Genomic DNA, 26,270 nt, shown 5'->3' on the forward strand with positions numbered 1-26,270 from the left:
CGTGAAGGACATGGGGGGAGGGGAAGGGGCGTGGCCACTCCCAAGGGGGCGTGGTCGATGCGAAGCCCCGCCCCTTTAAGCCCCGCCCCCCAGCAAGCCCTGGCTGTAAGCGAGGGCGTCCTCCCCCCCCCCACCTTGGGGGCCCAGGTGTCCGGGCCGCCTCCCCTCCCCCCCCAACCTTGGGGGCCCAGGTGTCCGGGCTGCCTCCCCTCCCCCCCCGGGGGGCCCAGGCGTCCGGGCGGCCGCTGCGGCTCCCGGAAAGGGGGACGCGTCCCGGGGGGGCGACAGACCCAGATCTGCCGAAACGGGGCCGGGGGGGGGAAGGGGGGGCCCGGACGCCTGGGCCCTTCCCCCCCACCCCCCCCACAGCCCTGGGAGGACCCAGGCGTCCGGGCGCCCCTGCAGCGCCGCCCCCCCCGGTGACGCGGCCCCTTTAAGCCAGGCCCCGCCCCCTCCCCGCAGGCCCCGCCCCTCCCTTCCCCCCCCTCGCCTGGGGCGTCCGTCCGCGGCGCCTCCGTCCCTCCGTCCCTCCGTCCGTCTGTCCACCCGCCGCGGCGCCGCCCGTCCGTCCGGCCACCCCCCCGTCCGTCCGTCCATCCATCCCCCCCCCGCAGGTACGGCCGTCCATCCATCCACGCGTCCATCCGTCCGTCCATCCATCCGCCCCCAGGTCCGTCCATCCACGCGTCCGTCTGTCTGTCCGTCCGTCCATCCATCCGCCCCCAGGTCCGTCCATCCACGCGTCCGTCCGTCCATCCATCCATCCACGCGTCCGTCCGTCCGTCCGTCCATCCGCCCCCAGGTCCGTCCATCCACGCGTCCGTCCGTCCATCCATCCATCCACGCGTCCGTCCGTCCGTCCATCCATCCACACGTCCGTCCGTCCGTCCATCCATCCGCCCCCAGGTCCATCCATCCACACGTCCGTCCGTCCGTCCATCCATCCGCCCCCAGGTCCGTCCGTCCGTCCATCCACACGTCCGTCTCTCCGTCCCCCCCGCAGGTCCGGCCATCCGTCCACCCACCCCCAGGTCTGTCCGTCTGTCCATCCATCCATCCATCCGTCCATCCATCCGTCCATCCACCCCCACATCCATCCACCCCCACATCCGTCCGTCCGTCCGTCCATCCGTCCATCCGCCCCCAGGTCCGTCCGTCCGTCCACCCCCGGATGTGTCCGTCCACGCGGCTGTGGGGCCGCCCGTCCGTCCGCCCCGGCTCCCGTCCCCGGGGCTCTCTGTCCGTCCGTCTGTCCGTCCGTCCCCGGGTCCGTCTGGCCGCCGTGGGTTGGTCTCTCCCCACCCAGGTCCGTCTGTCCGTGGGTCCGTCTGTGGGGCCGTGTGTCCACCCACATGTCCGTCTGTCCGTCCGTGGGTCCCTCCATCCATCCGTGGGTCCGTCCGTCTCTCTGCAGGTGCCTCCATCCTCGCATGGGTCCCTCCGTGGGTCCATCTATGGGTCCATGTGTGGGTCTGTGCGTGGGTCCATCTGTGGGCCCACCTGTGGGGCTGTCCGTGGGTCCGTCCATGGGTCCGTCTGTCCATCCGTGGGTCGGTCTGTCCATCCATAGGTCCCTCCATCCGTCCGTGGGTCCCTCCATCCTTGCGTGGGTCCATCCGTGGGTCCATCCATGCGTCCGTCTGTCCACCCATAGGTTCATCCGTGGGTCCGTCTGTCCATCCCTGGGTCTATCTGTGGGTCCGTCCATGGGTCTGTCTGCAGGTCTGTCCATGGGTCCCTCCCTCCATCCGTGGGTCCATCTGTGGGTCCGTCCGTGGGTCTGTCCATGGGCCCATCCGTGGGTCTGTGTGTGGGTCTGTCCGTGGGTCCATCTGTCCATCCATAGGTTCATCCATGGGTCCGTCCGTGGGTCCATTGTGGGTCTGTGTGTGGTCCCATCCGTGGGCCCATCCATGGGTCTGTCCGTGGGTCTGTCTGTGGGTCTGTCTGTCCATCCATGGGCCCATCCGTGGGTCTGCGTATGGGTCCATCCATGGGCCCATCCGTGGGTCTGCATGTGGGTCCATCCATGGGTCCGTCTGTGGGTCCATCTGTGGGTCCCTCTCTCCATCTGTGGGTCCATCCGTGGCTCCATCCGTGGGTCCATCTGTGGGTCCGTCCGTGGGTCCGTCCGTGGGTCTGTCTCTCCATCCCTGGGTCCATCTATGGGTCCATTGTGGGTCTGTGCGTGGGCCCATCCGTGGGTCTGTCCGTGGGTCTGTCCGTGGGTCCATCTGTCCATCCATGGGTCCATCTGTGGGTCCGTCCATGGGTCCGTCTGTCCATCCCCAGCTCCATCCGTGGGTCGCTCCGTGGGTCCCGGGGGTCCCGGGGGGTCTCACGTCCCCGCTGGGTCCCCGCAGGCGGATGGCGGCGGCGGCGGCGGCCCCCGAGGCGGAGCGTCCCGGGGGGCCCCGGCCCCTGTTCTGCCGCCGCGGCGCCCTGCGGCACAAGGTGGTTCACGAGGTGAAGAGCCACCGCTTCACCGCCCGCTTCTTCAAGCAGCCCACCTTCTGCAGCCACTGCACCGACTTCATCTGGTCAGACCCCCCCCGGGGCCCAGGCGTCCGGGTGTCCGACCCCCCCGGGCCCAGGCGTCCGGGTGTCCAACCCCCGGGGCCCAGGCGTCCGGGTGTCCGACCCCCGGGGCCCAGGCGTCCAGCTGTCCAACCCCCCCGGGGGCCCAGGCGTCCGGGTGTCCAAACCCCTGGGCCCAGGCGTCCGGCTGTCCAACTCCCAGGGGCCCAGGAGTCCGGGTGTCCAATTCCCCAGGGGCCCAGGCGTCCAGGTGTCCAAACCCCTGGGCCCAGGCGTCCGGCTGTCCAACCCCCCGGGGCCCAGGCATCCGGGTGTCCAACCCCCTGGGCCCAGGCGTCCGGGTGTCCAACCCCCCGGGGCCCAGGAGTCCGGGTGTCCAACCCCCAGGGGCCCAGGCGTCCGGGTGTCCAACCCCCCGGGGGCCCAGGCGTCCGGCTGTCCGACCCCCGGGGGCCCAGGTGTCCGGGTGTCCAACCCCCCGGGCCCAGGCGTCCGGGTGTCCAACCCCCCCGGGGCCCAGGAGTCCGGGTGTCCAACCCCCGGGGCCCAGGCGTCCGGGTGTCCAACCCCCCAGGGCCCAGGCGTCCGGGTGTCCAACCCCCCGGGGGCCCAGGATTCCGGGTGTCCAAACCCCAGGGGCCCAGGCGTCCGGGTGTCCAACCCCCCGGGGCCCAGGAGTCCGGCTGTCCAACCCCCGGGGCCCAGGCGTCCGGGTGTCCAACCCCCTGGGCCCAGGCGTCCGGCTGTCCAACCCCCAGGGGCCCAGGCGTCCGGGTGTCCAACCCCAAGGGGCCCAGGCGTCCGGCTGTCCAACCCCCGGGGGCCCAGGCGTCCGGGTGTCACCTCCCCCCTGGGCCTGGGTGGCTGGGAGACCCCCCCGGGGACCCCCCCACTGCCACAGACCCCCCCAGGGGCCCAGGCGTCCGGCTGTCCCCCCCCCCCACCAGGGGCCCAGGCGTCCGGGCGCCGCTGAGGCCGGGGCAGCTCGTGACGCGTCTCTCTCCCTCCCTCAGGGGCATCGGGAAGCAGGGCCTGCAGTGCATGGGTGAGCCCCCCCGGGACCCCCCCGGGACCCCCCGACCCCTCCAGACCCCCCCAGGACCCCTCCAGACCCCCCCGAGACCCCCCAGGCCCCCAGGGACGCCCCCAGACCCCCAGAGGCCCCCCCAGACCCCCCCAGGGACCCCTCAGACCCCCAGGGACCCCCCCAGACCCACAGACACCCCCCAGAGACCTCCCAGACCCCCCCAGACCCCCAGGACCCCCCCAGAGAACCCCAGGACCCCCCCAGGAACCCCCAGGGACCCCCCCCAGCACCCATGGGACCCCCAAGACCCCCCCGGCACCCATGGGACCCCCAGGGACCCCCCCCTGACCCCCCCAGCCCCCCCCCCAGGAAGGGGCCCAGGCGTCCGGGGCTGAGCAGAGCCCGGGGGCTGCCCGGACGCCTGGGCCCCTTTTTGTGGTTTTGGGGGGGGGGGGGGTCGTGGAGGGGGGGCGCGTGGGCGTGGCCGGGCGGTGATTGACGGGCGGGGGGGGCGTCGCCGGCGGGCGGTTGCCGGGCGACGGGCGGCTGCGGCGCGCGCGTGCGCGACACGGTCACGTGCCGGGGGGGGCGGGGGGGGTTGGGGGGATTTGGGGGATTTTCTAGGGGGTTTTGGGGGTCCCTGGGAGGGATTATGGGGGGATTTGGGGGCAATTTGGGGGGATTTGGGGATTTTGGGGAGATTTTGGGGGGTTTTGGGGGTCCCTGGGAGGGATTTTGGAGGGATTTGGGGGGATTTGGGGGAATTTGGGGGGATTTTGGGATTTGGGGGGGATTTGGGGGATTTTGGGGGGATCTGGGGGGTCCCTGGGAGGGATTTGGGGGGGGTTGAGAAAATTTGGGGGTGCCTGGCATGGAATTTGGAGGGATTTGGGGGATTTTGAGGAGATTTTGAAGGGATTTGGGGGTGATTTGGGGTGATTTGGGGATTTTGGGGGGATTTGGGGCATTTTGGGGGATTTTGGGGGGTTTGGGGGGTTGGGGGGATTTTTGGGGGTCCCTGGGATGGATTTGGGGGGGATTTGGGGGGATTGAGGGAATCTGTGGGTCCCCGCAGGGATTTGGGGATGATTTGGGACAGATTTGGGGAATTTGGGGGTCCCTGGGAGGGATCTGGGGGGGATTTGGGGGATTTTGGGGGTCCTGGGAGGGATTTGGGGGTGGTTTAGGGGTGATTTGGGGGTCCCTGGCTGGGATTTTGGGGGGATTTGGGGGTCCCTGGGAGGGACTGGGGGTGGTTTGGGGGATTTGGGGGTCCCTGTGATGGATTTTGGGGGAATTGGGGGGATTGAGAGAATTTGGGGGTCCCCACAGGGATTTTGGGGACATTTGGGGGGATTCAGGGCCCCTGGAGGGATTTTGGGGTGATTTGGGGGTCTCTGGGATGGATTTTGGGGTGGTTTGGGGGGATTTGGGGGTCTCTGGGAGGGATTTTGGGGGGATTTGGGGTAATTTGGGGGTCCCGGGTGGGATGTGGGATGGTTTGGAGGGATCCAGGGGTTCCTGGGAGGGATTTGGGGGGCTTTGGGGGTCCCTGGGTGGGATTGGGGGTGGTTTGGAGGGATCCGGGGGTCTCTGGGTGGGATTTTGGGGTGACGTGGGGGGATTTGGGGGGTCCCTGGGTGAGATTTGGGGGTGGTTTGGGGGTCGCGGGTGGGACTGGGGGTGGTTGGGGGGCCACGGGGGTCCCTGGGAGGTATTTTGGGGTTGTTTGGGGGGATTTGGGGGTCCCTGGGTGAGATTTTGGGGTGATTTGGGGGTCCTGGGTGGGATTTTGGGGTGATTTGGGGTGATTTGGGGGTCCCCAGAGGGATTTTTAGGGGGATTCGGGGGTCCCGGGCAGGATTGGGGGTGGTTTGGAGGGATCCAGGGGTTCCTGGGGGGGATTCTGGGGGGGTTTGGGGGCTTTTGGGGGGCGGCGGGGGTGACCCCCCCCGCAGTGTGCAGCTTCGTGGTGCACAAGCGCTGCCATGAGTTCGTCACCTTCGAGTGTCCCGGCGCCGGGAAGGGGCCCCAGACCGACGTGAGTGCGCCCGCCCGGACGCCTGGGCCCCCGGGGACGCCTGGGCCCCCCAACGGGGCGGGGGGGGGGGTGCCCGGACGCCTGGGCCCCGCTGGGGAACGCCTGGGCCCCCCGATGCAAGGGGGGGAGGAGGGGGGGTGCCCGGACGCCTGGGCCCCACTGGGGGGGGGGGGGGAAGGGGGGGGTGTCCCACTTTCTCCTGCTATTTTTCCCGGCCCCCGGAGGGGGGGGGGGGCGGCGCCTGGCCCAGATCGGGGCGTCCTTGGCCTGGAACCGGGTGGGGGGGGGGGATCCTCGTGCGCGTCCTCGTGCGAAGCCCCGTGCGCAGCCCCGTGCGTGTCCTCGTGCGGGGGGGGCCCACGCGGTGCCGCCCCCCCCCAGGACCCCCGCAACAAGCACAAGTTCAAGCTGCACAGCTACAGCAGCCCCACGTTCTGCGACCACTGCGGCTCCCTGCTCTACGGCCTCGTGCACCAGGGCATGAAGTGCTCGTGTGAGTGTGCGACGCACGGGGGGGGCGGGGGGAAACCCTCGTGCAAGGCCCTCGTGCGAGGCACGTGCTCACGCCCGCAGGCTGCGAGAGGAACGTGCACAAGCGCTGCACGCAGATTGCAGCCGCGCACGGCCCCGTGCACAGCCTCGTGCGAGTCCTCGTGCGAGCCCTCGTGCAAGGCCCTCGTGCAAGCGTGTGCTCACACCCACAGGCTGTGAGAGGAACGTGCACAAGCGCTGCGTGCAGAGCGCAGCCGTGCGAGGCCCTGTGCACACCCTCGTGCAAGCCGTGCTCACACTCGCAGGCTGCGAGATGAACGTGCACAAGTGCTGTGTGCACAAGCGCGGCCTTGCGCAGCCCCGTGCGAGGCCCCGTGCGAGGCCCTCGTGCAAACCCTTGTGCAAACCCTCGTGCAAGCCCTCGTGCACTCCCGTGCGCAGGCTGCGAGATGAACGTGCACAAGTGCTGTGTGCACAAGCGCGGCCTTGCGCAGCCCCGTGCGAGGCCCCGTGCGAGGCCCCATGCGAGGCCCTCGTGCACACCCTCGTGCAAACCCTTGTGCAAACCCTCGTGCAAGCCCTCGTGCACTCGTGCGCGCAGGCTGCGAGATGAACGTGCACAAGCGCTGCGTGCAGAGCGTGGCCGTGCGTGGCCCCATGCGTGGCCCCGTGCGAGGCCCTTGTGCAAACCCTCGTGCAAGGCCCTCGTGCAAGCCCTCGTGCTCTCCCGCGCGCAGGCTGCGAGATGAACGTGCACAAGCGCTGCGTGCAGAGCACAGCCATGCGAGGCCCTCGTGCACACCCTCGTGCACACCCTCGTGCACACCCTCGTGCAAGGCCCTCGTGCAAGCGTGCTCTCCCGCGCGCAGGCTGCGAGATGAACGTGCACAAGCGCTGCGTGCAGAGCGTCCCCAGTCTCTGCGGCGTCGACCACACCGAGCGCCGCGGCCGCCTCCAGCTCCGCATCCAGGCGCTGCCGGGGGAGCAGCTCCACGTCACCGGTACCCGGACGCCTGGGCCCCTGGGGCGGGGGGTGGGGGGCCCCCGGACGCCTGGGCCCCCGGGATAGGGGGTGCCCCGGATGCCTGGGCCCCCCGGACGCCTGGGCCCCATGAAATGGGGGGTCCCCCGGACGCCTGGGCCCCCTGGGATGGGGGTTGCCCCGGACGCCTGGGCCCCGGGGGGGGGGGGAAGCCGTGAGGGCCCAGGTGTCCGGGCCCGGCCCCAGGTGCCAGCACTGAGGGCCCTCGTTAGGGCAGCGGCCGCTAACGAGCCCTCGTCACCTCGAGACGGGGCCCAGCTGGGCCTGGACGCCTGGGCCCGCCGGGAGGGAGAGAGAGAGGCAGGAGAGCCCGGACACCTGGGCCCCCCGGATGCCTGGGTCCCCGTGGGCGGGTTTTGGGCCCCCCGGACACCTGGGCCCCCCGAACGCCTGGGCTCCCCGGACGCCTGGGTCCCCCGTGGGCGGGTTTTGGCCACCCGGACGCCGGGGCCCCCCGGACGCCGGGGCCCCGCTGACGGCACCCGCAGTGGGCGAGGCTGCCCGGACGCCTGGGTCCCCCGTGGGTGGGTTTTGGGGCCCCCGGACGCCTGGGCCCCCCAGACGCCTGGGCCCCCCGTGGGCGGGTTGTGGCCACCCCGGACGCCTGGGTCCCCCGTGGGCGGGTTGTGGCCCCCCTGGACGCCTGGGCCCCCCCGGAGGCCTGGGCCCCCCGGACGCCTGGGTCCCCCGTGGGCGGGTTTTGGGCCCCCCTGGACGCCTGGGCCCCCCCGGACGCCTGGGCCCCCCGGATGCCGGGGCCCCGCTGACGGCGCCCGCAGTGGGCGAGGCTGCCCGGACGCCTGGGTCCCCCGTGGGTGGGTTTTGGGCCCCCCGGACGCCTGGGTCCCCCATGGGCGGGTTTTGGCCCCCCCGGACGCCTGGGCCCCCCGGACGCCGGGGCCCCGCTGACGGCGCCCGCAGTGGGCGAGGCTGCCCGGACGCCTGGGCCCCCCGTGGGTGGGTTTTGGGCCCCCCGGACGCCTGGGTCCCCCGTGGGCGGGTTGTGGCCCCCCCGGACGCCTGGGCCTGCCGGATGCCTGGGCCCCCCGGACGCCTGGGTCCCCCGTGGGCGGGTTGTGGCCCCCCCGGACGCCTGGGCCCGCCGGACGCCGGGGCCCCGCTGACGGCGCCCGCAGTGGGCGAGGCCCGCAACCTGATCCCCATGGACCCCAACGGGCTCTCGGACCCCTACGTGAAGCTGAAGCTCATCCCCGACCCCAAGAACCTCAGCAAGCAGAAGACCCGCACGGTCAAGGCCACCCTCAACCCCGTCTGGAACGAGGCCTTCCTCTTGTGAGCCCCGGGGGGGGCCGGGGGGGCCCGGGGGGGCTGGCGGGGGGGTTGGGGGGGGCCGGGGGGGCCGGGGGGGCTGGGGGGGCGGCGCCTCCTGCGACGGGGCCGTGCAAGGGGGTTGCACGTGGGGAGGTGTGAGGTGGGGGGGGCTGTGGGGGGGCCGTGGGGGGGCCTGGGGGCTCGTGCAAGGTGGGGGGGGCCTGGGGGCTTGTGCAAGGCGGGGGGGGCCGTGGGGGGGCCGCACAAGGTGGGGGGGGCCTGGGGGCTTGTGCAAGGCGGGGGGGGCCGTGCAAGGGGTCACACGTGGGGTTGTGCAAGGTGGGGGGGCCGTGGGGGGGGCCTGGGGGCTCGTGCAATGCGGGGGGGGCGTGGGGGGGGCCTGGGGGCTTGTGCAAGGTGGGGGGTGTGTGTGGGGCTGTGCAAGGTGGGGGGGGCCTGGGGGCTCGTGCAAGGTGGGGGGGGCATGCAAGATGGGGGGGGGCCGTAGGGGGGACCTGGAGGCTCGTGCAAGGTGGGGGGGGGCCTGGGGGCTCATGCAATGCAGGGGGGGGGCGTGTGGGGCTGTGCAATGCGGGGGGGGGCATGGGGGGGCCTGGGGGCTTGTGCAATGCGGGGGGGGCATGTGGGGGGGTCATGTGGGGCTGTGCAAGGCGGGGGCGTCATGGGAGGGCGCGTGCGGCGGTGCGCGTGTGTGCGGCGGTGCGCGTGCGGCTGTGCACGTGCGTGCGGCTGTGCGCGTGCGGCGGTGTGCGTGCGGCGGTGCGCGTGCGGCTGTGCGCGTGCGTGCGGCTGTGCGTGTGCGTGCGGCTGTGCGCGTGCGGCGGTGCGTGCGCGTGCGGCTGTGCGCGTGCGGCGGTGTGCGTGCGTGCGGCGGTGTGCGTGCGGCGGTGCGCGTGCGTGCGGCGGTGCGCGTGCGGCGGTGCGCGTGCGTGCGGCGGTGGGCGCTTGGCGGTGCGCGGTGGTGCGAGGGCTGTTGTGGTGGCGGCGGTGCAGCGCGCTGCGGCCGGGTGACGCGGAGCGGCGGCTGTCGGTGGAGGTCTGGGACTGGGACCGGACGTCGCGCAACGACTTCATGGGCGCCATGAGCTTCGGCGTCGCGGAGCTGCTCAAGGGCCGCGTCGACGGCTGGTGAGCGTGCGACACGCGTGTGCGACGCGTGTGCGACGGCTGTGTGTGCTTGTGCAACACGCGTGTGCGGCCTGCGTGTGCCCGTGCAACACGCGTGTGCGTGCAGCAGCCGTGCAAGGCCCGCGTGTGCCGGTGCAACGCGTGTGCACGCCTGTGCGACCGCCGCGTGTCACCGTGCAACACCCGCGCGCGCCTGGCGCAGGTACAAGCTGCTGAACCAGGAGGAGGGCGAGTACTACAACGTGCCGGTGGCTGACACCGAGGACTGCGGCCTCCTGCCCAAGTTCCAGGTACCCCCCCCCGAGAAATACCCCCCAAATACCCCCCAAATACCCCCCTAAATACCCCCCAAATAGTTCCCCTGGATAAATATCCACCCCAAATACCCCCAAAATACTCTCTGATACCCCGATACACCCCCAAATACACCGACATACCCCCAAATACCCCCAATGCTCCCTGATACCCCGATACACTTCCAAATACACCCAAAATACCCCCAATACTCTCCAAAATACCCCCGATACCCCCCCAAATACCCCCCCGATAAATATCCACCCCAAATACCCCCCAAATACCCCCCAAATACCCCCCCAGATAAATATCCACCCCAAATACCCCCCAATACCCCCCTGGAGAAATACCCCCCAAATACCCCCCGATACCCCGATACACCTCCAAATACACCCTAAATACCCCCATGTTCCCAAATTAGCCCGATACCCCCCGAAATACCCCGATACCCCCAAATATCTTGAGATACTCCAAAATACCCCCCCAAATACCCCCAGATTTGCTGATGTACCCCCAAAATACCCCCCGGTACCCCCAGGTACCCCCAAATTCCCTGAAATACCCCCCAAATACCTCCTGGTACCCTCAGATACCCCAACCCCCCCCAGATTACCTGATGTACCCCCAAAACACCCCCCGGTACCTGCAGATGCCCCCAAATCCCCCCGCTTTGCCCCCAAGTGCCCCCCAGGTCCCCCCGAACCCCCTTGATGCCCCCAGGGGCCCCCCAACCCCCCCCAAATACCTGATATCCCTCGATGCCCCCCAAAATACCCCCTCAATCCCCCCCCGGTGCCCGATACCCCCCCAGATACCCCCGATACCCCCCCAAATCCCCCCGTCCCCCCCCGCCCCCCCCCTCACGGCGGCTCCGTCTCTCGCAGGCCTGTAACTACCCCCTGGAGCTCTACGAGGTAAAACGGCCCCCCGGGGCAAATACCCCCCCAGGGGCAAATAACCCCCCCGAGGGGCAGATACGCCCCCCCAAAACTGCCCCCGGACGCCTGGGTCCCCTGCCTGGGGGGAGGGGAGGGTTGGGCCCCCTGGTGACCCCTGACCCTGCGGTGACCCCCCCCCGCCGGCAGCGGGTGCCCCGGGGCCTCGCGCCCCCATGACCCCCCCATGACCCCACGGTGACCCTATGACCCCCCCGTGACCCCTGACCCCCCTGTGACCCCACGGTGACCCCTGACCCTGGTGCTGGCAGTGGGTGCGCCGGGGCCCCCTGACCCCCCCATGACCCCTCCATGACCCCTGAGCCCCCTGACCCCATGGTGACCCCACGCCCCCCTGTGACCCCTGACCCTCCCGTGACCCCTGACCCCCCCATGGCAGTGGGTGCACCGGGGCCCCCTGATCCCCTGTGACCCCTGACCCCCATGACCCCCATGTGACCCCGTGACCTCCCCATGACACCTGATCTCTGCCCCCCCCACAGCAGTGGGTGGACTGGGGCCCCCTGACCCCCCGTGACCCCCCGGTGACCCCTGACCCCCTGTGACCCTGTGGTGACCCCTGACCCCCCTCACGGCAGCAGGTGCACTGGGGCCCCCTGACCCCCCCGTGACCCCCGTGACCCCATGGTGGCCCTGTGACCCCTGACCCCCCATGACCCCGTGGTGACCCCTGACCCCCCCCACGGTAGCGGGTGCGCTGGGGCCCCCTGACCCCCCAACCCCATGGTGACCCCGTGACCCCCCTGTGACCCCTGACCCCCCCCATGACTCCGTGGTGACCCCTGACCCCCCCACGGCAGTGGGTGCGCTGGGGCCCCATGACCCCCCTGACCCCCCCGTGACCCTGACCCCCCCGTGACCTCTGCCCCCCCATGGCAGCGGGTGCGCTGGGGACCCCTGACCCCCCCGTGACCCCCCCATGACCCCCTGGTGACCCCTGCCCCCCGTGACCCTGTGGTGACCCCTGCCCCCCCCCCGTGGCAGCGGGTGCGCCGGGGCCCCCTGACCCCCCTGTGACCCCCCCGTGACCCGTGGTGACCCCTGACCCCCCCGTGACCCCGTGGTGACCTCTGCCCCCCCCCCCGTGGCAGCGGGTGCGCCGGGGCCCCCTGCCCTCCTGACCCCCTGTGACCCCTGACCCCCCCGTGACCCCGTGGTGACCCCTGCCCCCCCCGTGGCAGCGGGTGCGCCGGGGCCCCCTGCCCTCCTGACCCCCTGTGACCCCTGACCCCCCCGTGACCCCGTGGTGACCTCTGCCCCCCCCCGTGGCAGCGGGTGCGCCGGGGCCCCCTGCCCTCGCCGTTGCCGTCGCCGTCGCCCCCCCCCGGCGCCGCCGACCCCAAACGCGGCTGCGGCTCCTTCTTCGGCCCCGGCCGCTCCCACATCTCCGACTTCACCTTCCTCATGGTGCTCGGCAAGGGCAGCTTCGGCAAGGTGAGACCCCCCCCCACCCCCCCGGACGCCGGGGCCCCCCGGACGCCTGGGCCCGGCCCCCCCGGACGCTGGGGCTCCTGGACACCTGGGCTCCCCCCCACCCCGGACACCGGGGCCCCCAGGGATGCTGGAGCCCCCCGGGACCCCTGGGCCCCCCAGACGCCTGGGCTCCCCCAGTCCTGGATGCCTGGGCCCCGCATGGCGGCAGTGCCGGACGCCTGGGCCCCTGGGCACCTGGGCCCCACACATTGGCTCAGCCGGACGCCTGGGCCCCTCACGGCAGTGCCGGACACCTGGGCCTCGCGCGTGGTGGTACTGGGGGACGCCTGGGCCCCTCACGGCACTGCCGGACGCCTGGGCCCCGCGCACACTGGCTCAGCCGGACGCCTGGGCCCCTCACGGCCGCGCCGGACGCCTGGGCCCCTCACGGCACTGCCGGACGCCTGGGCCCCGTGCGTTGGCACTGGGGATGCCTGGGCCCCTCACGGCACTGCCGGACACCTGGGCCCTGCGTGTTGGCTCAGCCGGACGCCTGGGCCCCTCACGGTAGTGCCGGACGCCTGGGCCCCGCATGTTGGCACTGGGGGACGCCTGGGCCCCTCACGGCACTGCCGGACGCCTGGGCCCCTCACGGCCGCGCCGGACGCCTGGGCCCCACGTGTTGGCTCAGCCGGACGCCTGGGCCCCTCACGGCCGCGCCGGACGCCTGGGCCCCTCACGGCACTGCCGGACGCCTGGGCCCATGCGTTGGCTCAGCCGGACGCCTGGGCCCCTCACGGCCGCGCCGGACGCCTGGGCCCCGCGTGTTGGCTCAGCCGGACGCCTGGGCCCCTCACGGCCGCGCCGGACGCCTGGGCCCGCAGGTGATGCTGGCGGAGCGGCGCGGGACGGACGAGCTCTTCGCCATCAAGATCCTCAAGAAGGACGTGATCGTCCAGGACGACGACGTCGCCTGCACCATGGTGGAGAAGCGGGTGCTGGCGCTGGGCCCGCGGCCGCCCTTCCTCACCCAGCTGCACTCCACCTTCCAGACCACGGTACTGGGAGGCACTGGGAGGCACTGGGGGGGACTGGGAGGGACTGGGGGCACTGGGAGGGACTGGGGGCACTGGGCCCGCAGCCGCCCTTCCTCACCCAGCTGCACTCCACCTTCCAGACCATGGTACTGGGGGCACTGGGAGCACTGGGAGGGACCGGGGAGGGGCACTGGGGGAGACTGGGAGGGACTGGGAGGCACTGGGAGGCACTGGGAGGGACTGGGAGTGCTGGGGCGGCCACCTTTCCTCACCCAGCTGCACTCCACCTTCCAGACCACGGTACTGGGAGCACTGGGAGCACTGGGAAGGGGCACTGGGAGGGACTGGGGGGCACTGGGGGGGGACTGGGAGGCACTGGGAGGGACTGGGAGCACTGGGGCGGCCGCCCTTCCTCACCCAGCTGCACTCCACCTTCCAGACCATGGTACTGGGGGCACTGGGAGGGACTGGGAGCACTGGGAGCCCTGGGGCTGGGAGCACTGGGAGCACTGGGGGCCCCAGTGACCCCCCCGGTGTCCCCCCCCCGGTGTCACCCCCAGGACCGGCTGTACTTCGTCATGGAGTACGTCAACGGCGGCGACCTCATGTACCACATCCAGCAGGTCGGCAAGTTCAAGGAGCCCCACGCCATGTGAGTGCCGGACGCCTGGGCCCCCCGGGACCCCCCCGGGGAACCCCCCCCAGGAGCCCCCCAGCACCCCCCCGGGGCACCCAGGACCCCCCCCAAGAGCCCCCCAACAGCCCATTGCACCCAGGACCCCCCCATGGCACCAGCCCCCCCCCAGGCCCCCCCCTTGCATCTAGACCCCCCCAGGACCCCCCAATATCCCATTGCACCCCAGGACCCCCCCCATTGCACCCAGGGACCCCCCCGACCCCTTGGGGACCCCTCAGGACCCGCCATTGCACCCAGCGACCCCCCGGGACCCCCCCTTGCATCTAGACCCCCCCCAAACCCCCCCGTTGCACCCCCAGACCCCCCTATTGCATCCAGACCCCCCACTGCACCCAGGGACCCCCCCATTACACCCAGCCCCCCCGAATCCCCCCACTGCACCCAGGGACCCCCCCCATTGCACCCAACCCTCCCGAACCCCCCCATTGCACCCAGGAACCCCCCCATTGCATCCAGGGCCCCCCCATTGCACTCGGACCCCCCCCTGGACCCCCCCATTGCACCCAGGGACCCCCCATTGCCCCCCTTGCACCCCCAGGACCCCCCTGCCCCAGAGCTGGGCCCCCCCCCACGTTTGGGGCCCCCCCAGGCCTCGTCTCCCCCCAACCCCCCCCCATTGCTGCCCCCCAGGTTCTACGCGGCTGAAATCGCCATCGGGCTGTTCTTCCTGCACAACAAGGGCATCATCTACCGGTGAGCGCGGGTGACGCCCCGTCCCGGTGCGGGTGACAGCCCTGGGATGTGGGTGACGCTGCCACCGCGCGCGGGTGACACCTTCCCGGGCTGCGGGTGACGCCTCCTCCTGGGGCGGGTGACAGGCTGGGACATGGCTGACACCCCGTCCCAGTGCGGGTGACACCCCTGGCACGTGGTTGACATCTTCTCCTAGTGTGGGTGACACCCCTGGGTGCGGGTGACGCCCCGTCCTGGTGCGGGTGACACCCCTGGTTGTGACACCCGTGGTTGACATCTCATCTCGGTGTGGGTTACGCCCCCCCGGATGTGGGTGATGCCCTGGGTGCAGGTGACACCCCTGGCACGTGGGTGACACCCCCCCGGGTGTGGGTGACACCCCTGGCACATGGTTGACACCTTCTCCTGGTGTGGGTGACACCCCCGGATGGCGGTGACACCCCCGGGACGTGGTTGACCCCCCCCGGGTGTGGGTGACACCCCTGGGACATGGTTGACACCTCCCCCCGGGTGCAGGTGACACCCCCCCGGGTGCGGGTGACACTTCCTGGCTGCGGGTGACACCCCTGGCACATGGTTGACACCCCCCCGGGCACGGGTGACAACCCCTGGCTGCGGGTGACACCCCTGGGACGTGGTTGACACCTCCTCCCGGTGCGGGTGACGCCCCCACGGGTGCGGGTGACACCCCCGGGTGCGGGTGACGCCGCGGGTGACGCCCCCCCCCCCCCGCAGGGACCTGAAGCTGGACAACGTGATGCTGGACGCCGAGGGCCACGTGAAGATCACGGACTTCGGCATGTGCAAGGAGGACATGTTCCCCGGGGCCACCACCCGCACCTTCTGCGGCACCCCCGACTACATCGCCCCCGAGGTGCGGGGCCCCGGCGTCCCCGGGGGGGGCCCAGGCGTCTGGCCGGGGGGGCCCAGGTGTCCGGGAGGGACCCAGGCATCCGGGCGGGGGGCCCCGGCGTCCCCAGGGGGGCCCAGGTGTCCGGGAGGGACCCAGGTGTCCCCGGGGGGGCCCAGGCGTCCAGGCAGGGGGGCCCAGGTGTCCCCAGGGGGGCCCAGGCGTCCGGGTGGGGGGCCCAGGTGTCCGGGAGGGACCCAGGCGTCCGGCTGGGGGGCCCAGGCGTCCGGGTGGGGGGCCCAGGTGTCCGGGAGGGACCCAGGCATCCCCGGGGGGGCCCAGGCATCCGGCTGGGGGGCCCTGGCGTCCCCGGGGGGTCCAGGCGTCCGGGTGGGGGGCCCAGGCATCCGGGAGGGACCCAGGTGCTCCCAGGGGCCCAGGCGTCCGGGAGGGACCCAGACGGTTGGGAGGGGCCCAGGCGATCCTTGGGGGGGGGCCAGGCATTGGGGAGGGGCCTGGGCATCTGGGTGTCCCTGGCATTCGGGGGGACCCAGGCGTCCGGGCGGGAGATCCCAGGTGTCTGGGTGGGGAAGTGGGGTGGGGAAGCGGGGTGGGGGGGCCCAGGCGTCCGGGGGGCCCAGGCGCGCGGGCGGGGGGCCCAGGCGTCCGGGGGACCCAGGCGTCCGGGCGCGCAGATCATCGCCTACCAGCCGTACGGGAAGTCGGTGGACTGGTGGTCCTTCGGGGTCCTGCTCTACGAGATGCTGGCCGGGCAGGTGGGGGGCCGGGGGGGCCCGGGGGGGTCCTGGGGGGATTTGGGGGGTCCTGGGGGAGGTTTTGGGGTGGTTTGGGGGGTCCTGGGGGTGGTTTGGGGGGATCTTGGGGGGATTTGAGGGTCCTGGGGGAGGTTTTGGGGGGCTGGGGGGTCCTGGGGGGATTTGGGGGTCCTGGGGGGCTGGTTTGGGGGGTCCTGGGGGAGCTTTTGGGGTGGTTTGGGGGTTCTGGGGGGATTTGGAGAATTTGGGGGTCCTGGGGGAGGTTTTGGGGCGGTTTGGGGGGATCCTGGGGGGATTTGGGGAATTTGGGGGCTCCTGGGGGGGGTTGGGGCCATTTGGGGGGATTTTGGGGCAGTTTGGGGCCATTTGGTGGCAGTTTGGGGCCATTTGGTGGCAGTTTGGGGCTGCTCGGGGGGATTTTGGAGCGGTTTGGGGCGATTCAGCGGCAGTTTGGCGCCGTTTGGGGGGATTTGGGGCAGTTTGGGGCCGTTCGGGGGGTCGCGGGGCGGTTTGGGGGGGGCAGGGGGTTTCGGGGGGCCCCGTCCCACCCCCCTGTCCCCCCCCGTGCCCCCCCAGCCGCCCTTCGACGGGGAGGACGAGGACGAGCTCTTCCAGTCCATCATGGAGCAGACGGTGACCTACCCCAAGGCCCTGTCCCGCGAGGCCGTGGCCGTCTGCAAGGGGGTGAGCGGGGCCCCCCCAACCCCGGGGGGGTCCCCCGGGAGCCCCCCAACCCCCCCGGGACCCCCCAAACCCCTGGGGTCCGCCCCCAAACCCCTGGGGTCCCCCCAAGTCTGCCTGGGGTCCTGAGGGCTCCCCAAACCCCTTGGGACCCCCCCAAAATAGAGACCCCCCCCCTCCAGCCCCCTGGGCCCCCCCTAAAGTCCCTTGGGAGCCCCCAGACCCCTTGGGATCCCCCAATGTCCCTGGGCCCCCCAACCCCTAGGGCCCCCCCCCAATGTCCTTTGGGGCCCCCCAACCCCTTGGGGCCCCCCCATGTCCCCTTTGCCCCCCCCCCAACATCCCCTGGTCCCTGTAATGTCCCTTGGGGACCCCTCATGTCCCTAGGCCCCCCCAAACCCCGTGGGGACCCCCTACCCCTTGGGACCCCCCCATGTCCCCTGGCCCCCCCCCCACGTCCCCTTGGGACCCCCATATGCCCTGGGGCCCCCCAATGCCCCCGGGGCCCGCCCACGTCCCCCATGCCCCCCCCCGACGTCCCCGTGCCCCCCTATGTCCCCTGGGACCCCCAATGTTCCTGGGACCCCCAATGTTCCTGGCCCCCCCCAAACCCCATGGGGACCCCCACGTCCCCTGGGACCCCCAATGTCCCCGTGCCCCCCCGACGTCCCTGTGCCCCCCAATGTCCCCTGAGACCCCCAATGTTCCTGGCCCCCCCCAAACCCCATGGGCCCCCCCACATCCCCTGGCCCCCCACGTCCCCTGGGACACCCACGTCCCCTGGAGCCCCCATGTCCCCTGGGACCCCCAATGTTCCTGGCCCCCCCAAACCCCCTGGGCCCCCCCACATCCCCTGTGCCCCCTCCGTGTCCCCTTGGACCCCCAATGTTCCTGGCCCCCCCCCAAACCCCATGGGGACCCCCACATCCCCTGGCCCCCCACGTCCCCTGGCCCCCCCACGTCCCCTGGGACCCCCAATGTTCCTGGCCCCCCCCAAACCCCCTGGGGACCCCCACATCCCCCGGCCCCCCCCATGTCCCCTGGGACCCCCACGTCCCCTGGGGCCCCCCCACGTCCCCCGTGCCCCCCCCGACGTCCCCCGGCCCCCCCAGTTCCTGACGAAGCACCCCGGGAAGCGGCTGGGCGCGGGGCCGGCGGGGGAGCAGGAGGTCCGGCAGCACCCCTTCTTCCGCCGCGCCGACTGGGAGCGCCTCGAGCGCCTCGAGGTGCCGCCCCCCTTCACCCCCCGCCCGGTGAGTGCCCAAAATGCCCCGAACGGCCCCGAAACGGCCCCCCGAACCCCCCGACCCCCCCGGACGGCCCCCCCAAACGCCCCCGAACACCCCAAAATGGCCCTCGGAGCCCCCCAGAACGGCCCCTGGAACCCCCCAAACCACCCCCCCTTCACCCCCCGCCCGGTGAGTGCCCAAAACGCCCCGAACGGCCCCGAAACGGCCCCCCAACCCCCCCGACCCCCCCGGACGGCCCCCCAAAATGCTCCCAAGCCCCCCAAAAACCCCCTGAACAGCCCCAAAATGGCCCCCGGAACACCCTGATTCCGCCCCCCTTCACCCCCCGCCCGGTGAGTGCCCAAAACGCCCCGAATGGCCCCGAAATGGCCCCCCGAACCCCCCGACCCCCCCGAACAGCCCCCCAAAATGCCCCCGAACCCCCCAACCCCCCGAACAGCCCCCCAAAATGCTCCCAAGCCCCCCAAAACCCCCCTGAACAGCCCCAAAATGGCCCCCGGAACACCCTGATTCCGCCCCCCTTCACCCCCCGCCCGGTGAGTGCCCAAAACGCCCCGAACGGCCCCGAAACGGCCCCCCGAACCCCCCAACCCCCCCGGATGGCTCCCCAAAACACCCCCAACCCCCCCCAAAATGGCCCTTGGAACCCCCCAAAACGGCCCCTGGAACCCCCCAAACCACCCCCCCTTCACCCCCCGCCCGGTGAGTGCCCAAAACGCCCCAAACGGCCCCAAAACGGCCCCGGAAACCCCCAAGCCCCCCGAATGGCCCCCCAAATTCTCCTGAACCCCTCCAAACCCCCCCCAACAGCCCCAAAACGGCCCCCCAAACCCCCCGACCCCCCCGGACGGCCCTCCAAAACGCCCCCGAACACCCCAAAATGGCCCTCGGAGCCCCCCAAAATGGCCCCTGGAACCCCCCAAACCACCCCCCCTTCACCCCCCGCCTGGTGAGTGCCCCAAATGCCCCAAACAGCCCCAAAACGGCCCCTGGAAACCCCCATCCCCCCCAAACAGCCCCCAAAACCAGCCCTGGAACCCTGCACCCCCCCCCAACGGCCCCCAAACCCCCCCGAACGGCCCCAAAATGGCCCCCAGAAGCCCCCAAATCTGCCCCCCCCTTCGCCCCCTGGGCGGTGAGTGCCCCAAATACCCCAAACTGCCCCAAAATGGCCCCCCAGACCCCCCGAATCGGCCCCCTTCACCCCCCGACCGGCACGTGCCCCAAAACCCCCCCGTCTGACCCCAAAACCGCCCCCCCCCCCGCTGTGGGGCAGCGCTAACCCCCGTCTTCTCTCTCTCTGTGTCTGTCCGTCCGTCCGTCCCTGCCCCCCCCGGACCTGGGGGACCCCCCGGCCCGGCTGGATGTGGGGGGGCCGCTGCGTCCGTGCGTCCCGCCGGCCCCGGTTGGGGGGGGGTCTGGTTTGGGGGGGGTTGGGGGTCCCTGTTTTGGGGGGTCCCTGTTTTGGGGTCTCTTGGGGGGATCCTTGTTTTTGGGGGGGTCCCTTTTGGGGGGGGCTGTTCTGGGGGTCCCTGTCTGGGTGTCTGCCTTGGGGGGGGTCCTCGTTTTTGGGGTGTCCGTTTGGGGTCCTTTTGGGGGGGGGTTGGTTTGGGGGTACTTTTTTGGGTGTCTGTTTTTGGGGTGTCCCTGTTTGGGTGTCCCCGTTTTGGGGTGTCTCTTTTGGGGTGCCCCCTTTTTGGGGGTGTCCTTGTGTCGCTGTGTCCTGGTATTGGTGTGTCACGGTGTCCCGTGTTGGGGTGTTGCGGTGTCCCTGGTGTCGGGGTGTCCCCGTGTCCGGGTGTCGCCATGTCTGGCGTGTTGCTGTGTCCGGGTGTTGGGGTGTCCCTATGTCGTGGTGCCCCTGTTTGGGGGGTGTTGCGGTGTTCTCATGTATGGATGTCCCTGTGTCACGGTGTTGGGGTGTCGCGGTGTCTGTTGGGGTGCCTGTTGTGGTGTCTGCGGGGGTGTCTGGGTGTTGGGGTGTTGCTGTATTGCGATGGGGGGGTGTCTGTGGGGTGTCTGGGTGTCACCGTGTCACGGTGTTGCTTTTTGGGGCTATCTGTGGGGGTGTCTGTCATGGTGTGGGGTGTCGTGGTGTGGGGTGTGACCGTGTCACGGTGTTGCGGTGTGGGGTGTCGTGGTGGGTGTCTGTGGGGGTGTTGCTGTGTCACGGTGTGGCTGTTTGGGGGTGTCGTGGTGTGTGGCATCACCGTGTGGGGTGTTGTTGCGGTGCGGCTGTTTGGCGGTGTCATGATGTTGCTGTTGGGGGTGTCGTGGTGACGCTGTTGGGGCTGTTGCTGTTCGGGGGTGTCGCGGTGTTGCCCTGTTGCTGCGCGGCTGTTTGGGGATGTGGCGGTGTGGCTGTTCGGGGGTGTCTCTGTGGGGGGTGTCGTGGTGTGGGGTGTTGCGGCGGTGTCGCGGTGTTGCGGGGCGGCTGTTGGGGGGGCCGTGGCTGTTCGGGGGTGTCTCTGTGGGGGGTGTCGCGTCGCGGGGTGTTGCGGCGGTGCGGCGGTGTTGCGGGGCGGCTGTTGGGGGGGCGCAGTGCGGGCGGGGGGGGGAGAACTTCGACGGGTTCTTCACGCGCGCCCCCCCCGCGCTGACCCCCCCCGACCAGCTGGTGCTGGCGGGACTGGACCAGGGCGACTTCGCGGGGTTCAGCTACGTCAACCCCGACTTCGCCCCCCCCGCCGCCCGCCCCCGCGGCCCCCCCGCCCCCTCCCTCGTCTGACCGCGCCCCCCCCCGTGCACCCCCACAACGGGACCCCCACGAAACAGGGACCCCCCCCACTCCGCACCCCCCAAAATGGGACCCCCCCACTCTGCACCCCCCAAAATGGGACCCCCCCATTCTGTGCCCACCCAATGCACCCCCAAAATGGGACCCCCCCAGTGCACCCCCAAACAGGGACCCCCCCACTCTGCAGCCCCCCAAAACGGGGCCCCCCCGATGCAACCCCCCCAATGCACCCCCAAACCGGGGACCCCCCCCACTCTGCACCCCCAAACGGGGCCCCCCCAGTCTGCACCCCCCGATGCACCCCAAAAACTGGGACCCCCCCAGTCTGCACCCCCAAACCGGGACCCCCAAAACGCAGCCCCCCCCGGGGACCCCCCCAATACACCCCCAAACGGGGACACCCCCCACTCTGCACCCCCAATGCACCCCCAAACCGGGGAGCCCCCCCAAACTTCCCCCCGAACTGGGACCCCCCAGCTCTGCCCCCCCCACAAACCCCCCATTTGGGGCCCCCCGACTTTCTGCGCCCCCCCGTTTTGGGGCATCTTCCCCATTTTCAGGGACCCCCCACACTTTTGGGGGACCCCCCCCGTTTCGGGGGACCCTCCGGCTTCGCTGACCCCCCTCTAAGCTTTGGGGCCCCCCCGGTTTTGGGGGCCCCTTTTCGCCCCCCCTTTCGGCCCCTCTCATCTTAGGGCCCCCCCAGTTTTGCCCCCCCCCCCCAGTTTCCCCAAATCTTGGGACCCCCCTAAATCCCCCCCCCGGTTTTGCCCCCCCCCCCAGTTTTGCCCCCCCCAAGCTGTGACTCCCCGGATGAGCTGGGGGGGCCGGGGGGGCCCGGACGCCTGGGCCCCCTCGCGGATGTGGAGGGGGGACCCCAACCCCCCCCCGGGGAGGGGCCCAGGCGTCCTGCCCCCCCCACTGCTCCCCCCCCCGGGTCCCCTGTAGAGCCGCGACCCCCCCCCCAAAGTCCCAAATCGCCTCGGAGCCGCCCAAAAGTGCCCAAATCTGCTGCTTTTCAGTAAAAAAGCGTGTGCCCCCCCCCCGGCCGAGTCCGACTGTCTGTGCGTCGCCCGGACGCCTGGGCCCCTTGGGGGGGGGGAGGGGGGGTCCGGACGCCTGGGCCCCTTGGGGGGGGGAGGGGGGGTCCCGGACGCCTGGGCCCCTTGGGGGGGGGGAGGGGGGGTCCCGGACGCCTGGGCCCCTCCAAGGACGGGGAGGGAGGATGGAGGGATGGAGGAAGGAGGGATGGAGGGGGGAGAGGGATGGAGGAACCGGGCAGGGGATGAAGGGATGGAGGAAGGAGGGATGGAGGAAGGAGGGATGGAGGGATGGAGGGATCGGGCAGGGGATGAAGGGATGGAGGAGGAGAAGGGAGGGATGGAGGGATGAGGCAGAGGATGGAGGGATGGCGGAAGGCGGGATGGAGGGATGGAGGAGGGATGGAGGGACGAGGCGGGGGCTGAGGGGATGGGGAAGGAGGGATGGAGGAAGGCGGGATGGAGGGACGAGGCAGAGGATGGCGGGCTGGAGGGATGAGGGATGGAGGGATGAGGCAGAGGATGGTGGGATGCAGAGATGGAGGGATGGAGGCGGGATGGAGGGACGAGGCGGGGGCTGAGGGGATGGGGAAGGAGGGATGGAGGAAGGCAGGATGGAGGGACGAGGCAGAGGATGGAGGGATGCAGAGATGGAGGGATGGAGGCGGGATGGAGGGATGGAGGCGGGATGGAGGGATGAGGGACGGAGGGATGGAGGCGGGATGGAGGGATGCGGGATGGAGGGATGGAGGCGGGATGGAGGGATGAGGGACGGAGGGATGGAGGCGGGATGGAGGGATGGCGGCGGGGAGGCGGGATGGAGGGATGCGGGATGGAGGGATGGTGGCAGGCAGGCGGCGGAGGGCCGGGTCCCTTTAAGCGCGGCCGGCCCGTGACATCACGGTGGCCGGGGAGGGGGCCGCACTCCTCCGCTCCTCATCCCTCCATCCGCCTCCCTCCTCCCTCCCTCCCGCCCGCCGCCGGCCGCCTCCATCCCTCCGCCGGGGCCGCTGCCGCCATCCCGCCATCCGCCGCCGCCGGGGCCGTCTCCAGCCCTCCGTCCCGGCTGCCTCCATCCCTCCATCCCGGCCGTCTCCAGCCCTCCGTCCCGGCTGCCTCCATCCCTCCATCCCGGCCGCATCCCTCCGCCGCGGCCGCTGTCTCCATCCCTCCGTCCCGGCCGCCTCCATCCGGGCCGTATCCCTCCGCTGGGGCCGTCTCCATCCCTCCATCCCTCCGTCCGTCCCGGCCTCCATCGCTCCGTCCTTCCTCCGTCCGTCCCTGTTTCCCTCCCTCCGTCCCCGTCTCCATCCCTCCGTCCGTCCCCGTCCCCATCCCTCCATCTGTCCCTGTTTCCCTCCGTCCGTCCCCGTCTCCATCCCTCCGTCCGTCCCTGTTTCCCTCCCTCCCTCCGTCCCCGCGTCCCCGTTTCCCTCCGTCCTTCCTCCCTCCCCGCGTCCATCCGTCCTTCCTCCATCCCTCCGTCCGTCCCTGTCTCCATCCCTCCATCCCCGTCCCGCTGCCCCATGGCGAGCAGGGCCCCGGGCGCCCGGGGGACACCGCAGCGGGGACACGCGTGACGGGTGAGCGGGACACGCCTGTGCGGGGGGGTCACGCGTGTGCACGGGGTCACGCGTGTGCAGGGAGTCACGCGTGTGCGCAGGGGGAACACGTGTGCAGGGGACACGTGTGTGCACGGAGTCACGTGTCTGCGCGGAGGTCACGCATGTGCACGGGGTCACGCGTGTGCAGGGGAACACGCATGTGCAGGGGGAAACATGCACAGGGTCACACGTGTGTGCGGGGTCACATGTGTGCAGGGGGAACACGCATGTGCAGGGGGGTCACGCGTGTGCACGGGGTCACGCGTGTGCAGGGAGTCACGCGTGTGCACAGGGGGAACACGTGTGCAGGGGACACGTGTGTGCACGGAGTCACGTGTCTGCGCGGGGGTCACGCATGTGCACGGGGTCACGCGTGTGCACGGGGTCACGTGTGTGCAGGGGAACACGCATGTGCAGGGGGAAACATGCACAGGGTCACACGTGTGCGCGGGGTCACGCGTGTGCGCGGGGTCACATGTGTGCAGGGGGAACACGCATGTGCAGGGGGAAAACACGTGCACGGGGTCACGCGTGTGCGCGGGGTCACATGTGAGCAGGGGGAACACGCATGTGCAGGGGGAAAACACGTGCACGGGGTCACGCGTGTGCGCGGGGTCACGTGTGTGCAGGGGGAACACGCATGTGCAGGGGGAAAACACGTGCACGGGGTCACACGTGTGTGCGGGGTCACATGTGTGCAGGTGGAACACACATGTGCAGGGGGAAACGTGCACGGGGTCACGCGTGTGCGCGGGGTCATGCGTGTGCGCGGGGCCAGCGCAACCACAGAGCTGAGGGCACACGCGTGTGCAGGGCGTGCGGAGGGCCGGACACGCGCGTTCCTGGGCACGCGCACAGCAGCACACGCGCGTTCCTGAGTGCACAGCCGCGTGCACGCGTGCACAGGGGCCCGGCGTGTGTGCACGGGGCCTGGTGCACGTGCGCGGTGCGTGCTCCGTGTGCGCGTTGCACGCTCCGTGCGCGCGGTGCCCGCTCCCCGATGGCGGTGCCCGCGTGCCGACACGCGTGTGCGTGCAGGAGGATGAGCGGGTGCAGCAGCCGGGCGCTGACGCTGCTGAGCAGCGTGTTCGGGGCCTGCGGGCTGCTGCTGGTGGGCGTCGCCGTCAGCACCGACCACTGGCTCTACGTGGAGGAGGGCGTCGTGCTGCCCCACAACCAGAGCACCCAGCTGCGCATGGGGCTCCACGCCGGCCTCTGGCGCGTCTGCTTCTTCGCCGGTAGCCGCGCCCCGCCCCGCGTGCGCGCGCACGCCACGCACACGCCACGCACACGCCACGCGCACGCCACGCACACGCCACGCACACGCCACGCACACGCCACGCACATGCTCCCATGCGGCTCCCATGCAGCTCCTACACGCTTTCTGCGTGCTCTTTGCGTGCTCTCTGCATGCTCCCTCTGTGCCATGCACATGCCACGCACACGCCACGCACACGCCAGGCACACGCCACGCGCACGCTCCCATGCAGCTCCCATGCAGCCCCTACATGCTTTCTGCGTGCTTTTTGCGTGCTCTCTGCATGCTCCCTCTGTGCCATGCACATGCCACGCACATGCCATGCACATGCTCCCATGCGGCTCCCATGCAGCTCCTACGCACTTTCTGCGTGCTTTTTGCGTGCTCTCTGCATGCTCCCTCTGTGCCATGCACATGCCACGCACACGCCACGCACACGCCACGCACACGCCACGCGCACGCCATGCACATGCTCCCATGCGGCTCCCATGCAGCTCCTACACGCTTTCTGCGTGCTTTTTGCGTGCTCTCTGCATGCTCCCTCTGTGCCACGCACATGCCACGCACATGCAATGTACATGCAATGCACATGTCATGCACACGCCACGCACACGCCACGCACACGCCATGCACACGCTCCCATGCGGCTCCCATGCAGCTCCTACACGCTTTCTGCGTGCTCTTTGCGTGCTCTCTGCATGCTCCCTCTGTGCCATGCACATGCCACGCACATGCTACGCACATGCAATGCACATGTCATGCACACACCATGCACACAGCACCCACACGCCATGCACATGCCATGCACATGCTCCCCTACACCTCCCACATGCTTCCTCCATGCTTTTTGCGTGCTCTCTGCATGCTCCCTCTATGCCACGCACATGCCACGCACATGCAATGCACATGCAACGCACACGCCATGCACACACCATGTACATGCCATGCACACACTCCTGCATGCTTTCCACAGGCTTCCTGCGTGCTCTCTGCATGCTCCCCGTATGCCACGCACATGCCACGCACATGCAATGCACATGCCATGAACATGCCACGCACACGCCACGCACACGCTCCTGCACACATCATGCATTGCCTGACGGTGCCGCGGGGGGACACCGGGGATGGGTGACCCGGGTGACGGGGAGCAGGGGTGACATGGGTGACACCGGGCACGCGGGTGGCCTGGGCACGCGGGTGACGGGTGTGTGGGTGACGGGTGACATCGGTGCCCCGGGTGACAGTGTACCAGTGCTGGGTGACATGGGTGCTGGGTGACATGGGCTGCTGGGTGACCCGGGGTGCACGGTGACGGGGTGAACGGGTGATGGGACACACGGGTGACCCAGGGGCTGGGTGACACGGGTGCCGGGTGACACGGTTGCTGGGCGCTGGGTGTGGTGCGGGTGTTGGGGTGTGGGTG

The 26,270-nt window shown here is 71.0% G+C and overlaps 1 protein-coding gene across 2 annotated transcripts in view; it reads left to right on the forward strand.

The window, feature by feature from the left end:
* Positions 1-1,114: 1,114 nt before the first annotated feature.
* PRKCG (protein kinase C gamma) overlaps positions 1,115-26,270 on the forward strand; it is a 32,238-nt gene continuing 7,082 nt past the window's right edge. The window contains exons 1-20 of one of the 2 annotated variants that reach the window (XM_064503641.1): positions 1,115-1,414; positions 2,364-2,540; positions 3,552-3,583; positions 5,524-5,606; positions 5,988-6,099; positions 6,968-7,099; positions 8,277-8,433; positions 9,427-9,561; positions 9,764-9,851; positions 10,740-10,769; positions 12,084-12,245; positions 13,109-13,282; positions 13,822-13,913; positions 14,589-14,651; positions 15,387-15,525; positions 16,197-16,277; positions 16,854-16,961; positions 18,071-18,211; positions 23,039-23,568; positions 24,628-24,827. In XM_064503641.1, the coding sequence (XP_064359711.1) occupies positions 1,353-1,414; positions 2,364-2,540; positions 3,552-3,583; positions 5,524-5,606; positions 5,988-6,099; positions 6,968-7,099; positions 8,277-8,433; positions 9,427-9,561; positions 9,764-9,851; positions 10,740-10,769; positions 12,084-12,245; positions 13,109-13,282; positions 13,822-13,913; positions 14,589-14,651; positions 15,387-15,525; positions 16,197-16,277; positions 16,854-16,961; positions 18,071-18,211; positions 23,039-23,568; positions 24,628-24,827 (2,698 nt within the window). In that variant the 5' untranslated portion in view covers positions 1,115-1,352. Of the gene's footprint in view, positions 1,415-2,363; positions 2,541-3,551; positions 3,584-5,523; positions 5,607-5,987; positions 6,100-6,967; positions 7,100-8,276; positions 8,434-9,426; positions 9,562-9,763; positions 9,852-10,739; positions 10,770-12,083; positions 12,246-13,108; positions 13,283-13,821; positions 13,914-14,588; positions 14,652-15,386; positions 15,526-16,196; positions 16,278-16,853; positions 16,962-18,070; positions 18,212-20,750; positions 21,987-23,038; positions 23,569-24,627; positions 24,828-26,270 lie in introns of those variants that run through there. The other variant, XM_064503639.1, reaches the window with a different exon arrangement.

The sequence above is a fragment of the Dromaius novaehollandiae genome, chromosome 39, assembly GCF_036370855.1.
Source record: "Dromaius novaehollandiae isolate bDroNov1 chromosome 39, bDroNov1.hap1, whole genome shotgun sequence".
In the NCBI taxonomy this organism is placed as follows: domain Eukaryota; kingdom Metazoa; phylum Chordata; class Aves; order Casuariiformes; family Dromaiidae; genus Dromaius; species Dromaius novaehollandiae.